The 16829-nt window shown below is 44.3% G+C and overlaps 1 protein-coding gene and 1 long non-coding RNA gene across 2 annotated transcripts in view; both read right to left on the reverse strand.

The window, feature by feature from the left end:
• Nucleotides 1–5940, reverse strand: part of LOC133539111 (zinc finger protein 827-like) — a 126364-nt gene extending 120424 nt beyond the window's left edge. The window contains exon 1 of the mRNA XM_061881199.1: nt 5241–5940. Coding sequence (XP_061737183.1) covers nt 5241–5283 — 43 coding nt within the window. The 5' untranslated portion in view covers nt 5284–5940. The remainder of the gene's footprint in view (nt 1–5240) is intronic.
• LOC133539116 (uncharacterized) overlaps nt 1–16829 on the reverse strand; it is a 1110877-nt gene that overhangs the window by 930274 nt on the left and 163774 nt on the right. The gene's annotated exons all lie outside the window — the stretch shown is intronic.

The following is a 16829-nucleotide window of genomic DNA, read 5'->3' on the forward strand; positions in this document are numbered from 1 at the left end:
AGTGGTCAATTGTACGGAATATGTACTGTACTGTGCAATCTACTAATGAAAGTTTCAATCAATCAATGAATTTTTATTATTGTGTTGTGGTGTTTTAATGGTTGTAGAGGTTTATTAAAATAAGAGAAGTAGCCGGTCAAACCACTGCTTGTTTATCTTGGAGATTTGGTCACGCTTTTAGCGATTTTTTTCCTATCGTTCACAATCATGAGAGACAAGAAGACAAAAGGTAGCTTTTTTTTTGCTTTCTAACGTATAAAAGTTGCTAGCAACGCAGCCAATGGTAGGCGATAGTAAAACGATAGTATAGCTTTTTCCTCTGCCAAATTTGTATCATTTATATGGTATGTTGTCTAAATCTTGCAACCCTAGGCTTGGCCTGGAAGACTACGACAGGTAACCAAGAAGACACAGACAGAAAGCGGCTTAAAGATGGACCATAAAACAATCTATGCAAAATGTGGACCGAAGAACCACTATAACATGTTATGTAGATCAGGGGTTCTTCATTTTTTTTGTATCTCAGTGCCAAACTTCTCCACTACAGAGTACGTGGGGCTCACTCAAGAATGACCACTGAATTACAAATCTTATTAATGCTTTGATTAATATTCAATAAGTATGTCTAACCATGGGAACATGGTTAGATGGTTAGACCGGGATCTTCAGCTCTCGCTGGATCGGTTCGCAGCCGAGTGTGAAGCGACCGGAATGAGAATCAGCACCTCCAAGTCCGAGTCCATGGTTCTCGCCCGGAAAAGGGTGGAGTGCCATCTCCGGGTTGGGGAGGAGACCCTGCCCCAAGTGGAGGAGTTCAAGTACCTAGGAGTCTTGTTCACGAGTGAGGGAAGAGTGGATCGTGAGATCGACAGGCGGATCGGTGCGGCGTCTTCAGTAATGCGGATGTTGTACCGATCCGTTGTGGTGAAGGAGCTGAGCCGGAAGGCAAAGCTCTCAATTTACCGGTCGATCTACGTTCCCATCCTCACCTATGGTCATGAGCTTTGGGTCATGACCGAAAGGATAAGATCACGGGTACAAGCGGCCCAAATGAGTTTCCTCCGCCGTGTGGCGGGGCTCTCCCTTAGAGATAGGGTGAGAAGCTCTGCCATCCGGGAGGAACTCAAAGTAAAGCCGCTGCTCCTCCACATCGAGAGGAGCCAGATGAGGTGGTTCGGGCATCTGGTCAGGATGCCACCCGAACGCCTCCCTAGGGAGGTGTTTAGGGCACGTCCAACCGGTAGGAGGCCACGGGGAAGACCCAGGACACGTTGGGAAGACTATGTCTCCCGGCTGGCCTGGGAACGCCTCGGGATCCCCCGGGAAGAGCTAGACGGAGTGGCTGGGGAGAGGGAAGTCTGGGTTTCCCTGCTTAGGCTGTTGCCCCCGCGACCCGACCTCGGATAAGCGGAAGATGATGGATGGATGGATGGATGGAAGTATGTCTAACCTAATTATAGTTTACAACATTGTCAAACGAGGTTAACCATGGTTCATCACAAATATCATTTAATACGTAAACCTTGGGCTTAGGTCAGGCTGATAGGAAAAATAAGAACTAACGGTACGTTTTATAAGCGGCAGGGTTCAAAGCATAGGAAAAAAATAGCGATGTATAGTCTGGAATTTTATGGTAAATACTGTCTATCTGTGTTGGCCCTGTGATGAGATGGCGACTTGTCCGGGTTGTACCACCGCCTTGCGTCTGAATGAATAGAATAGAATGGACTTTATTGTCATATTTGCATATAACGAGATTAAAGACTCCAACTTAAGGTGCGGTAGTGGGAACAAATATGGGGTGAAATAAATAATACAAGAGGTAATAAAGGAAAACACTAACAATTGAAATAGACTACTATCCAATAAAAATAATAAGCAATCCTGTACAATATACAAAACACTATAGAAATACAAAATACTATACAATATATAGACCAAGACAAGAGTACCGAGGTAATAAATAACAATCAGTGTCGGACGTATTGCACTCGAAGGCTAGTATTGCACAGTAGGGCATTATGGCAGGATATTGTATAGGGGGGAATTATTATTATTATTATAAGTTAGAGTTCAACATGGTGACAGCTTTGGGAAAGAAGCTGTCTCTGCTGAGATAGGCTCCGGCAACCCAGAAAGGGACAAGCGGTAGAAAACGGATGGATGGACAAACACAATATAGTGTCTTTGGAGTGTACATTATCTTACTAAGACGGGAACTTTTGTTGAAGCGAGAACCAATTAGACATGTTTACATTGTTTCTTATGGGGAACTGTGTGTCACTATACAAATGTTTCGATTTATGAACCAATTACGTTTGTAAATCGAGGTTTCACTGTGTGGGTGGTCTACGAAAGCAAATTACCACCAGGGTTTACTAAACGGTCCCTAGTCTGTGAATGTGAATGTTGTCTGTTTATCTGTGTTGGCTCTGCGATGAGGTGACGACTTGTCCAGCCTGAATGTAGCTGAGATAGGCCCCAGCGCCCCCCGCGATCCCAAAAGGGAATCAGCGGTAGGAAATGGATGGATGGATGAAGTGTACATTATTTTACTAAAACAGGGACTTTTGTCGAGGCGAGAACCAATTAGACATGTTTACATTGTTTCTTCTGGGGAACTATGTGTCACGATACAAACGTTTCCATTTACGAACCAATTACGTTTGTAAATTGAGGTTTGACTGTATGGGTGGTCGACGGAAGCAAATTACCACCGGGGTTTTCTAAATTGGCTCTAGTGTGTGAATGTTGTCTGTCTATCCGTGTTGGCCCTGCCATGAGGTGTCGACTTGTCCAGGATGTACCCCGCCTTCTGGCCGAATGCAGCTGAGATAGGCCCCAGCACCCCGCGCAACCCCGAACGGGACAAGTGGTAGAAAATGGATGGATGGGGTTTCAAAAAAACATGTACATCATGCGCCAAACTGCAGCTTTATATATCTGCATAAGCATTAAAATAGATAGATGGATAGTACTTTGTTGGTGTTGACAAATCAGCGGCATTACAACATTGGTTCTAACGGCAGATGGCTTATGTGGCGATTCTAGCGGAACACTGAGGCATAATGGCGGATGCATCACTCAACGATCCCACACATTTGCAAAGAGACATGACTGAAGGCCTACTGAAAGCCACTTCTACCGACCATGCAGTCTGATAGTTTATGAATCAATGATGAAATCTTAACATTGCAACACATGCAAATACGGACGGTTTAGTTTACTAAATTGCAATTTTAAATTCGCTGCTGAAACATGGCGGTATGATTACGCATGCACGTGAAATCACGCATTGTAGAGGACATTTTGTTCCAGCACCGTTACCAGCTATAAGTCGTCTGATTTCATCGCATATTTCCACAGTATTCTGGAAATCTGTGTTGCTGAATCTTCTGCAATTTGTTTAATGAATAATGGAGACGTCAAAGAAGAAAGCTTTAGGTGGGAAGCGGTGTATTGCGGCCGCCTTGAGCAACACAAAAACAGCTGGTGTTTCATTGTTTTCCCGAAAGATGACGGTGAAGCTTTACTATGGAACAGAGCGGTCAAGCGAACATGGTTGGATTGGACCACACTCACAAAGTACGGTGTATTAGGCAGCGATCATTTCGAAAGATCGTGTTTTGAAGAGGGTCCCTTGCGAAAGGCAGAGAAGGGCATCGCCACCACCCGTCGACTGGTGCTGAAGAAAGGAGCGGGGCCGACCTTCAGATTGTAACACAAACAGATAAGGGATTTTCCAGAATTATCCTAGTAAATTTGTCTAATAACATCAGAATGGCTAGCACTGTATAGTCTTTTTTTTTTCTTTCTAGTCCTTCACTCTCACTTTCCTCATCCACGAATCTTTCATCCTCGCCAAAATGAATGGGGAAATCGTCGCTTTCTCGGACCGAATCGCTCTCGCTGCTTGTGGCCATGATTGTAAACAATGTTAAGATGTGAGGAGCTCCACAACCTGTGATGTCATAAGCATATCGTCTGCTACTTCCGGTACAGGCAAGGCTTTTTTATCAGCACCAAAAGTTGCAAACTTTATCGTCGATGTTCTCTACTAAATCCTTTCAGCATAAATATGGCAATATCGCGAAAAGATGAAGTGAATTATATTTATATAGCGTGTTTTCTCTAGTGACTGAAAGCGCTTTACATAGCGAAACCCAAAATCTAGTTTTTACATTTAAAGCAGTGTGGGTGGCACAGAGAGCAGGTGGGTAAAGTGTGTTACCTAAGGACACAACGGCAGTGACTAGGATGGCGGACGCGGGGATCGAACCTGCAACCCTCAAGTTGCTGGCCGCTCTACCAACCGAGCTATAACGCCCCAAATGATTAGGTATGACACAGAGAATGGACCTGCTATCCCCGTTTAAATAAGAAAATCTCATTTCAGTAGGCCTTTAGTCGACTAAGGGAACATGAAAGACAATCATTCCTTCACTTATCATTGCAAACACCAGCAATCCCCTAGCGGCCAGAGTGTGGCACTGCAGCTTTGCCCCCTCAATTCCCTGCACCGATGAAAGGATTCAAAGGTCCGTTTATCCTGGAGGGTCAACATTTAAAAATGTATATATAAAAAAAACAGCAGGCAGCCAAAAAAAAGATGTTTTTAAAAAAAAAAAGGAAGGTACTGCAGCACGTTGGTGTGACCGCCGTATTGATCGCAGTCTGTCTGCAATGAATGGCTGCAAAGGAGGAGGGGAGAACCTGAACTTCAGGTGACCACCACGGCCACGTTTATTCACAGCCAGCATTCGGAAGGGCTAAAAAAAAAAAAAAAAAAAACATGGAAAAGTAGCAATAGAAAAGATGCCCGGTCTAAAGAGTGGCGAGGAGCGAAGTTGAGCTAACGCTAATGCTAAGAGGGAGCACTGGAGCAGCAGGGCAGCCCCACTCGGGCTCCTCTGATCCGGCTGACCCCTCGCTGTATTCCGGCCACACGTCCCCAGCTCCTCCCCGACCAGAGGCAGCGGTGGCGGACATGTTAGCGGGGAAGGGACAAAAAAAAAAGAAAACAACACCCCCGGCGGCGACACACATTGTTGCCAAGTAGACAACCTTTTTTAGAGAAAGCTTCTTTTTTTTTTGGAGTAACAGCCTAATAATACGACGCTATGCTAACAACATGGCTGCCGCAAAACAACACACACAAAAAAAGGCAGCAGCCTTTTGTCTCTTTCACCTCTTTCACCTCCACAAGTAGAGCGGGAATGGCGGAGGAAAAGACGACTTACGTGCAGGCAGACGCTTGGGTTGCTCCTGCTTCCTCCTGGGCATTTTCCTCCTCCGTGTTCTTTTAATCACATTCTCTCCTCGTCCTGCTGCGGGCCGACCAAGGCAGGAGGCTCGCTCCCCATCTCCGGAGACCCCGGGAGCTGGACGGCGGCCGCTAGGATCTGGAAAAGCGGCGGCGGTGGTGCACCTGGATGCCGGTTGTCTTCAAAGTGGAGCGTCGGGCGAGGGAGAGGAGGAGGAGGGGGGATAAAAGGGGAGCCCGGGCAGGCGGAGGAGGAGGCACCAGCGCCGCTTGCTCGCTCTGCTTAGCCCGCCTGGTGTCTCCTCGGAGCCCCCGACGAACTCGCACTAACGCCCGCCTTGCGTTTCCACGGAGCCCCGCCGACTAACTCACACTGTCTCCTCGGAAGCCCCCCCGACTAACTCACACTAACGCCCGCCTTGTGTCTCCTCGGAGCCCCGCCGACTAACTCCCACTGTCTCCTCGGAAGCCCCCCCCGACTAACTCACACTAACGCCCGCCTTGCGTCTCCTCCGAGCCCCCCGACTAACTCACACTAATGCGGGGATCAAAGGGCAGCAACAGCAGAGCAGACGCGGGCAGGCGGGCGCGCTCTCGCTGACGCACGTGCTCGCCCCCGACAGACAAGGTGCCCCCAAAGCGCTCGCGCCGCTATTACCGGAAGGGGCGACGTTACACGTACAGTGTCGGCCACCATGTTGGAAAGGTCACGTCACGTGTTTTCTACAGACGTGACAGTGAGGAATGGGGACTTATGCAAACGTGTTATGCATCAAAACTGTGGATTTTTGAATTCCTAATTGATGTTATTCAAATAAATGTTAACAAAACACTGGATTTTGAATTCCTAAATGATATTATTCAAATTGCCTTCACGGTGGCAGAGGGGTTAGTGTGTCTGCCTCACAATACAAAGGTCCTGAGTAGTCCTGGGTTCAATCCCGGGCTCGGGATCTTTCTGTGTGGAGTTTGCATGTTCTCCTCGTGACTGCGTGGGTTCCCTCCAGGTAGTCCGGCTACCTCCCACCTCCAAAGACATGCACCTGGGGATAGGCCCCTCCCACTTCCAAAGACATGCACCTGGGGATAGGCCCCTCCCACCTCCAAAGACATGCACCTGGGGATAGGCCCCTCCCACCTCCAAAGACATGCACCTGGGGATAGGCCCCTCCCACCTCCAAAGACATGCACCTGGGGATAGGCCCCTCCCACCTCCAAAGACATGCACCTGGGGATAGGCCCCTCCCACCTCCAAAGACATGCACCTGGGGATAGGCCCCTCCCACCTCCAAAGACATGCACCTGGGGATAGGCCCCTCCCACTTCCAAAGACATGCACCTGGGGATAGGTTGATTGGCAACACTAAATGGTCCCTAGTGTGTGAATGTGAGTGTGAATGTTGTCCATCTGTGTTGGCCCTGTGATGAGGTGGCGACTTGTCCAGGGTGTACGCCGCCTTCCGCCCGATTGTAGTTGAGATAGGCGCCAGCGCCCCCTGCGACCCCAAAAGGGAATAAGCGGTAGAAAATGGATGAAAATGGATAGTCCGTCGCTATCAATATCCTCAAACACAAATCTTTCATCCTCGCTCAAATTAATGGGGAAATTGTCGTTTTCTCGGTCCGAATCACTGTTTTTGTTGGAGGCTCCCATTATGAACAATGTGAATATGTGAGGAGCCATCACACTTGTGATGTCATCGTCTGCGACTTCCGGTACAGGCGAGGCTTTTTCAGGAAGTACCAAAAGTGGCGAACTTTATCGTGGATGTTCTCTACTAAATCCTTTCAGCAAAAATATGGCAATATCGCGAAATGACCAAGTATGACACATAGAATGGACCTGCTATCCCCGTTTAAATAAGAACATCTCATTTCAGTAGGACTTTAAGTACTGGTATTTATTTTCATAGCCCCCCCCCACAAAAAAAAAATACTTGGAATTTTTTTTTTGCATAATCAGATAATATTCAAGTGTTAAACATTGAAAGAACAAATACGTTTAGCTACACGGCACTTTTTGATTTCCAGCTTTTCGCATGGCACATATATGGCGTGGTGGGCCACTTTAAAATGATGGGACGGTCCATCTTAAAATGACAGCGGGCCAGATTAAAAACAATGGGAGGGGTAACATTAACATGTCATAGAGGGCCACATTAAATGATGGGTGGGTTAACATTAAAAGGCCACTTTAAAATTATTGGAGGGTCCACATTAAAATGACATGGAGGGACATTTTAAAATGACAGGACAGGCCATTTAAAATGACGGAGGGCCAGGTTAAAAACAATGGGATAGGTCACGTTAAAATGGCATGAGGGCCACATTAAAATGACATGGAGGGCAACTTTAAAATGACGAGACGGTCCACATTAAAATGACAGAGAGGGCCACTTTAAAATGATGGGACAGGCCAAGTTAAAATGACAGAGGTCCACGTTAAAATGACATGAAAGGCCATTTTAAAATTATGGGACGGTCCACGTTAAAATGGCATGGCAGGCCAAGTTAAAATGACAGGACGGTCCACGTTAAAATGGCATGGAGGGCCACTTTCAAATGACGGGACGGGCCATTTAAAAGGACAGAGGCCCAACTTAAAAAAAAAGGGACAGGTCACTTTAAATCGCATGGAGGGCCACATTAAAATGACGGGATGGTCCACATTAAAATGACAGCAGGCCAACTTAAAAACAATGGCACAGGTCACTTTAAAATGTCAGAGGGCCAGATTAAAAACAATGGGATAGGTCACGTTAAAATGGCATGAGGGCCACATTAAAATGACATGGAGGGCAACTTTAAAATGACGAGACGGTCCACATTAAAATGACAGAGAGGGCGACTTTAAAATGATGGGACAGGCCAAGTTAAAATGACAGAGGTCCACATTAAAATGACATGAAAGGCCATTTTAAAATTATGGGACGGTCCACATTAAAATGGCATGGAGGGCCACTTTCAAATGACGGGACGGGCCATTTAAAAGGACAGAAGCCCAAGTTAAAAACAATGGGACAGGTCACTTTAAATCGCATGGAGGGCCACATTAAAATGACGGGATGGTCCACATAAAAATGACAGCAGGCCAATTTAAAAACAATGGCACAGGTCACTTTAAAATGTCAGAGGTCCACATTAAAATGCTGGGACGAGCTACGTCAAAATGATGTGGTGATCCACATCAGAAAGGTGGGATGGGTCACGTGAGAATGATGGGATGGGCCAATTAAAAATGATGTGGTGCTCCACGTTAAAATGATGGGACAGGCTATGTTAAAAATATGGGATGGGCCACATTAAAAAAGTGGTGGTCCACATTAGAAAGATGGGACAGGCTACGATAAAATAAACGTGGTGACCCACATTAGCATAATGGGACGGTCCACATTAGCATAATGGGACGGTCCACATTAGCATAATGGGACGGTCCACATTAGCATAATGGGATGGGCCATGTTAAAAAATGAAGTGGTGGTCCATATTAAAACAATGGGACGGGCCACATTAAAAATATGTGACATGCTACAATTAGATTAAAGTGGTGATCCACATTTCCTATTTTTTACTATAGTTTTCTTTATATATTGTTTTACTGTTATTTTTCCATCCATCCATTTTCTACCGCTTGTCTCATTTGGGGTCACAGGGGTGCTGGAGCTTATCTCAGCTTATATTTATATATTTCTTAATTTTTTGCGACATACTAATGTCTGTTTCTAATGAAAAAAAATATTTCGCTACAAGAGAGAGTTGTCATAAAGAAGCATATTTAATATTTAATCATGTAATATTTTTACTGTAGTTTAAAAAAACATATTTTATTTATAATTTTTTATTTTTATTTATTGTTTTTCAGCATGATGGTAATGTTTGTTTGTAATTTGTTTTCAGCTATATGAAAGGTGCATTTCATTTAGCAGCTGCATGACTATGACTTACAAGGAAAAAAATAAATAATTACATATATTTCATTATTTTTAAATCTTTTTTATTGTTTTTCTTCATAAATCATATCCCTACTCCAGTAGATCTTGGAATAATGTCCTCAAAATGATCCAACTGCAACTAATACAGAAGCTAAAAGTGAGGGTGTTCACTCAGCACTTTAATAATATTTGCTGGTATTAATAATGATTTCAAGGTGTAGCATATTAAAATGAGGGTGGTGTTATAATAAGAGGGTGGTGTTACCACGTCAGACCTCCTCATTTAACGACTGCCTGCAGAGTTGTAGCAAAAAAAAAAAAGAAAGTGTCTTTTAAAAAAAGAGTGGTAATAATAAGGTAGTGGAAATAAATCACATAACTACAATAAAAGGTGTCAGAATAACATCCAGCAATTATCCCGTCCTTCGTCTCATCCTCTAATCAAAGTTAGGAGACCACCAAAAAAAAGAGGGGAAAACAAATTAAAAAAGTGGTCTGAGATGAATCCTCCTACCCCCTCCTTGCAGACTTTTTTTTTTCTTTCTTTTTCACAGCTCAGGCCTCGCCGTTGGACTCCTCCGGGCTGCCTGCTCTTGGCCTGCCGCGTTCTTTCACACCTTGGACGCGTGTGAGGAGGACTGTGTCTTCATCCCTCCATCCTCTCCTAGTCCTCACACACACACACACACACACACACACACACACACACTGAGTGGAGGCGCAGGAGGCTCGTTACCGTGGCAATTAGTGGGAGAGAAAAAAAAAAGCTCAAATTAGCCCTCTTGGCTCCCCGTAGGTGACAAAGACACTTTGTATTTCTGCTAATGAGGAAACAGAACAAGGTGATATTATATGGACTTATTATACAGTATATTGCTGCTATGAAACATTGGAAGTTAAGCGCTGTGAAATGCAAAATCAATTAGAAAATTAAAGCTGCAAGCAGCGATGGACGGGACCAACTTTTGCTGGTGTTTCCTGCCTTTACCCATTCAACATATCTTTACCTGCACTTTACCTACCTTCCCTGCATCCTGGGGTCACACTGGTGCTCCTTTTTTCACCCATACATGCTGGTGCTTCCTGCCATCACCCAGACAACATATCTTTACCTGCACGTTACCCACCTTCTCTGTATCCTGGAGTCAAACTGGTGCCTCCTTCTTTCACCCAGTCAACATATCTTTACCTGCACATTACCTACCTTCTCTGTATCCTGGAGTCAAACTGGTGCCTCCTTCTTTCACCCAGTCAACATATCTTTACCCGCACATTACCTACCTTCTCTGCATTGTGTGGTCACGCTTGTGCTTCCTGCTTTTAAGCGGCCATCTTGAGACGGCAGCAGCGCAGCAGTTCTTTGAAGGCTCGTAAAATCAAAATCGGAGCAGTTAGAAAAACCCTTTGCGCTTCAATTTCTCTCCTGTGCGAGTTTGAAGCCGACACAACAAACGCGCTCAGAGGAGATAATGTTTGAAAAAAGGTGACGGGTTTTTACAAAACTTTTGTTTTGAAGGGGTGATTGCCAACTTCCTGTTGATTTTTGCTGAAGCATGTAAATGAATGAAATATAGGTCTAAGTGAGACTTACATGGATTTTTTTGTTTCATGTCTCTACGACATTCCTATCGGAAGTTAGAAGCAGTTTTGTCTGTGTTTTCTTCCTAGGAGCAGTTTTGTCTGTTTTATTCCTAGGGGGCGCTAGAGCGCAATTTTAAGGTTTTTTTTATTATTATTTTTTATTAGATCGCAATGTTCACCAGTCTTGATGTGTGTGTCCAGTTTGGTGAGTTTTGAAGCATTTTAAGGGGGTCAAATTACAGCTCAAATAGGCAAAAATTACATTTTTTAGCAAACCTTTGTTTTGAAGAGGTTTTTGCCAACTTCCTGTTGATTTTTGCAGAAGGAGGTCAGTGTATGAAATCTAGGTCTAAGTCAGACCTACATAGAGGTTTTTGTTTCATGTCTCTACGACATTCCTAACGGAAGTTACACGCAGTTTTGTCTGTGTTTTTTTTCCTAGGAGCAGTTTTGTCTGTGTTTTCTTCCTAGGGGGCACTAGAGCGCAATTTTGAGTTTTTATTTTCAATTTTTTTTATTAGATCCCAATTTTCGCCAGTCCTGATGTGTGTGTCCAGTTTGGTGAGTTTTGAAGCATTTTAAGGGGGTCAAATTACAGCTCAAAGAGGCAAAAATGACATTTTTTTAGCAAACCTTTGTTTTGAAGAGGTTTTTGCCAACTTCCTGTTGATTTTTGCAGAAGGAGGTCAGTGTATGAAATATAGGTCTAAGTCAGACCTACATAGAGGTTTTTGTTTCATGTCTCTACGACATTCCTAACGGAAGTTACACGCAGTTTTGTCTGTGTTTTTTTCCTAGGAGCAGTTTTGTCTGTGTTTTCTTCCTAGGGGGCACTAGAGCGCAATTTTGAGTTTTTATTATTTTTATTTTTTTTATTAGATCCCAATTTTCGCCAGTCCTGATGTGTGTGTCCAGTTTGGTGAGTTTTGAAGCATTTTAAGGGGGTCAAATTACAGCTCAAAGAGGCAAAAATGACATTTTTTTAGCAAACCTTTGTTTTGAAGAGGTTTTTGCCAACTTCCTGTTGATTTTTGCAGAAGGAGGTCAGTGTATGAAATCTAGGTCTAAGTCAGACCTACATAGAGGTTTTTGTTTCATGTCTCTACGACATTCCTAACGGAAGTTACACGCAGTTTTATCTGTGTTTTCTTCCTAGGAGCAGTTTTGTCTGTGTTTTATTCCTAGGGGGCGCTAGAGCGCAATTTTAAGTTTTTTTTTTTTTTTTTTATTAGATCACAATTTTCGCCAGTCCTGATGTGTGTGCCAAGTTTGGTGAGTTTTGAAGCATTTTAAGGGGGTCAAATTACAGCTCAAAGAGGCAAAAATGACATTTTTTTAGCAAACCTTTGTTTTGAAGAGGTTTTTGCCAACTTCCTGTTGATTTTTGCAGAAGGAGGTCAGTGTATGAAATCTAGGTCTAAGTCAGACCTACATAGAGGTTTTTGTTTCATGTCTCTACGACATTCCTAACGGAAGTTACACACAGTTTTGTCTGTGTTTTTTTCCTAGGAGCAATTTTGTCTGTGTTTTCTTCCTAGGGGGCGCTAGAGCGCAATTTTGAGTTTTTATTTTCAGTTTTTTTTATTAGATCCCAATTTTCGCCAGTCCTGATGTGTGTGTCCAGTTTGGTGAGTTTTGAAGCATTTTAAGGGGGTCAAATTACAGCTCAAAGAGGCAAAAATGACATTTTTTAGCAAACCTTTGTTTTGAAGGGGTTTTTGCCAACGTCCTGTTGATTTTTGCAGAAGGAGGTCAGTGTATGAAATCTAGGTCTAAGTCAGACCTACATAGAGGTTTTTGTTTCATGTCTCTGCGACATTCCTAACGGAAGTTACACGCAGTTTTGTCTGTTTTCTTCCTAGGGGGCACTAGAGCGCAATTTTGAGTTTTTATTTTTTTTATTAGATCCGAATTTTCGCCAGTCCTGATGTGTGTGTCCAGTTTGGTGAGTTTTGAAGCATTTTAAGGGGGCCAAATTACAGCTCAAAGAGGCAAAAATGACATTTTTTAGGGAACCTTTGTTTTGAAGGGGTTTTTGCCAACTTCCTGTTGATTTTTGCTGAAGAATGTCATTCTATGAAATTTAGGTCTAAGTGAGACCTACATAGAGGTTTTTGTTTCATGTCTCCACGACGTTCCGAACTGAAGTTACACACAGTTTTGTCTGTGTTTTTTCCTCGGGGGCGCTACAGCGCAATTTTGAGTTTTGGTTTTTTGAATAGATGGCAATTTTCGCCAGTCCTGATGTGTGTGTCCAGTTTGCTGAGTTTTGAAGCATTTTAAGGGGGTCAAATTACAGCTCAAAGAGGCAAAAATGACATTTTTTAGGGAACCTTTGTTTTGAAGGGGTTTTTGCCAACTTCCTGTTGATTTTTGCTGAAGAATGTCATTCTATGAAATTTAGGTCTAAGTGAGACCTACATAGAAGTTTTTGTTTCATGTCTCCACGACATTCCGAACTGAAGTTACACACAATTTTGTCTGTGTTTTTTCCTCGGGGGCGCTACAGCGCAATTTTGAGTTTTGGTTTTTTGAATAGATGGCAATTTTCGCCAGTCCTGATGTGTGTGTCCAGTTTGCTGAGTTTTGAAGCATTTTAAGGGGGTCAAATTACAGCTCAAAGAGGCAAAAATGACATTTTTTAGCAAACCTTTGTTTTGAAGAGGTTTTTGCCAAATTCCTGTTGATTTTTGCAGAAGGAGGTCAGTGTATGAAATCTAGGACTAAGTCAGACCTACATAGAGGTTTTTGTTTCATGTCTCTACGACATTCCTAACGGAAGTTACACGCAGTTTTGTCTGTGTTTTTTTCCTAGGAGCAGTTTTGTCTGTGTTTTCTTCCTAGGGGGCACTAGAGCGCAATTTTGAGTTTTTATTTTTTATTTTTTTTATTAGATCCCAATTTTCGCCAGTCCTGATGTGTGTGTCCAGTTTGGTGAGTTTTGAAGCATTTTAAGGGGGTCAAATTACAGCTCAAAGAGGCAAAAATGACATTTTTTAGGGAACCTTTGTTTTGAAGGGGTTTTTGCCAACTTCCTGTTGATTTTTGCTGAAGAATGTCATTCTATGAAATTTAGGTCTAAGTGAGACCTACATAGAGGTTTTTGTTTCATGTCTCCACGACATTCCGAACTGAAGTTACACACAGTTTTGTCTGTGTTTTTTCCTCGGGGGCGCTAGAGCGCAATTTTGAATTTTGGTTTTTTGAATAGATGGCAATTTTCGCCAGTCCTGATGTGTGTCCAGTTTGGTGAGTTTTGAAGCATTTTAAGGGGGTCAAATTACAGCTCAAAGAGGCAAAAATGACATTTTTTTAGCAAACCTTTGTTTTGAAGAGGTTTTTGCCAACGTCCTGTTGATTTTTGCAGAAGGAGGTCAGTGTATGAAATCTAGGTCTAAGTCAGACCTACATAGAGGTTTTTGTTTCATGTCTCTACGACATTCCTAACGGAAGTTACACGCAGTTTTGTCTGTTTTCTTCCAAGGGGGCACTAGAGCGCAATTTTGAGTTTTTATTTTTTTTCTTACATCCCAATTTTCGCCAGTCCTGATGTGTGTGTCCAGTTTGGTGAGTTTTGAAGCATTTTAAGGGGGTCAAATTACAGCTCAAAGAGGCAAAAATGACATTTTTTAGGGAACCTTTGTTTTGAAGAGGTTTTTGCCAACTTCCTGTTGATTTTTGCTGAAGAATGTCATTCTGTGAAATTTAGGTCTAAGTGAGACCTACATAGAGGTTTTTGTTTCATGTCTCCGCGACATTCCGAACTGAAGTTACACACAGTTTTGTCTGTGTTTTTTCCTCTGGGGCGCTAGAGCGCAATTTTGAGTTTTGGTTTTTTGAATAGATCGCAATTTTCGCCAGTCCTGATGTGTGTGTCCAGTTTGGTGAGTTTTGAAGCATTTTAAGAGGGTCAAATTACAGCTCAAAGAGGCAAAAATGTCATTTTTTAGGAAATCTTAGTTTTGAAGGGGTTTTTGCCAACTTCCTGTTAATTTTTGTACAAGGATGTCAGTGTATGAAATCTAGGTCTAAGTCAGACCTACATAGAGGTTTTTGTTTCATGTCTCTACGACATTCCTAACGGAAGTTACACCCAGTTTTGTCTGTGTTTTTTTCCTAGGAGCAGTTTTGTCTGTGTTTTCTTCCTAGGGGGCACTAAAGCGCAATTTTGATTTTTTTTTTTTTTTTATTAGATCCCAATTTTCGCCAGTCCTGATGTGTGTGTCCAGTTTGGTGAGTTTTGAAGCATTTTAAGGGGGTCAAATTACAGCTCAAAGAGGCAAAAATGACATTTTTTTAGCAAACCTTTGTTTTGAAGAGGTTTTTGCCAACGTCCTGTTGATTTTTGCAGAAGGAGGTCAGTGTATGAAATCTAGGTCTAAGTCAGACCTACATAGAGGTTTTTGTTTCATGTCTCTACGACATTCCTAACGGAAGTTACACGCAGTTTTGTCTGTTTTCTTCCTAGGGGGCACTAGAGCGCAATTTTGAGTTTTTATTTTTTTATTAGATCCCAATTTTCGCCACGTTACCTGGCGAAAATTGGCAACGTGGGTCACCCCTCCAATGGGCTCACCACCCATAGCAGGGGCCATAAAGGTCGGGTGCATTGTGAGCTGGGCGACAGCCGAAGGCAGGGCACTTGGCGGTCCGATCCTCGGCTACAGAAGCTAGCTCTTGGGACGTGGAACGTCACGTCACTGGGGGGGAAGGAGCCTGAGCTAGTGCGCGAAGTCGAGAAATTCCGGCTGGATATAGTCGGACTCACTTCGACGCACAGCAAGGGCTCTGGAACCACTTCTCTCGAGAGGGACTGGACCCTCTTCCACTCTGGCATTGCCGACACTGAGAGGCGACGGGCTGGGGTGGCAATTCTTGTTTCCCCCTGGCTCAAAGCCTGTACGTTGGAGTTCAACCCGGTGGACGAAAGGGTAGCCTCCCTCCGCCTTCGGGTGGGGGGACGGGTCCTGACTGTTGTTTGTGCTTATGCACCAAACAGCAGTTCAGAGTACCCACCCTTTTTGGGAACACTCGAGGGAGTACTGGAAAGTGCTCCCCCGGGTGATTCCCTTGTCCTACTGGGAGACTTCAACGCTCATGTTGGTAACGACAGTGAAACCTGGAGAGGCGTGATTGGGAAGAGTGGCCGCCCGGATCTGAACCCGAGTGGTGTTTTGTTATTGGACTTTTGTGCTCGTCACAGTTTGTCGATAACAAACACCATGTTCAAACATAAGGGTGTCCATATGTGCACTTGGCACCAGGACACCCTAGGCCGCAGTTCCATGATCGACTTTGTAGTTGTGTCATCGGATTTGCGGCCTCATGTTTTGGACACTCGGGTGAAGAGAGGGGCAGAGCTTTCTACCGATCACCACCTGGTGGTGAGTTGGCTGCGATGGTGGGGGAGGATGCCGGACAGACCTGGCAGGCCCAAACGCATTGTGAGGGTCTGCTGGGAACGTCTGGCAGAGTCTCCTGTCAGACAAAGTTTCAATTCCCACCTCCGGAAGAACTTTGAACATGTCACGAGGGAGGTGCTGGACATTGAGTCCGAGTGGACCATGTTCCGCACCTCTATTGTCGAGGCGGCAGATCGGAGCTGTGGCCGCAAGGTAGTTGGTGCCTGTCGGGGCGGCAATCCTAAAACCCCTTGGTGGACACCAGCGGTGAGGGATGCCGTCAAGCTGAAGAAGGAGTCCTATCGGGTCCTTTTGGCTCATAGGACTCTGGAGGCAGTGGACAGGTACCGACAGGCCAAGCGGTGTGCAGCTTCAGCGGTCGCGGAGGCAAAAACTCGGACATGGGAAGAGTTCGGGGAAGCCATGGAAAACGACTTCCGGACGGCTTCGAAGCGATTCTGGACCACCGTCCGCCGCCTCAGGAAGGGGAAGCAGTGCACTATCAACACCGTGTATGGTGCGGCTGGTGTTCTGCTGACCTCGACTGCGGATGTTGTGGATAGGTGGAAGGAATACTTCGAAGACCTCCTCAATCCCACCAACACGTCTTCCTATGAGGAAGCAGTGCCTGGGGAATCTGTGGTGGACTCT

This window comes from Nerophis ophidion, linkage group LG20 (genome assembly GCF_033978795.1).
Source record: "Nerophis ophidion isolate RoL-2023_Sa linkage group LG20, RoL_Noph_v1.0, whole genome shotgun sequence".
In the NCBI taxonomy this organism is placed as follows: Eukaryota; Metazoa; Chordata; class Actinopteri; order Syngnathiformes; family Syngnathidae; genus Nerophis; species Nerophis ophidion.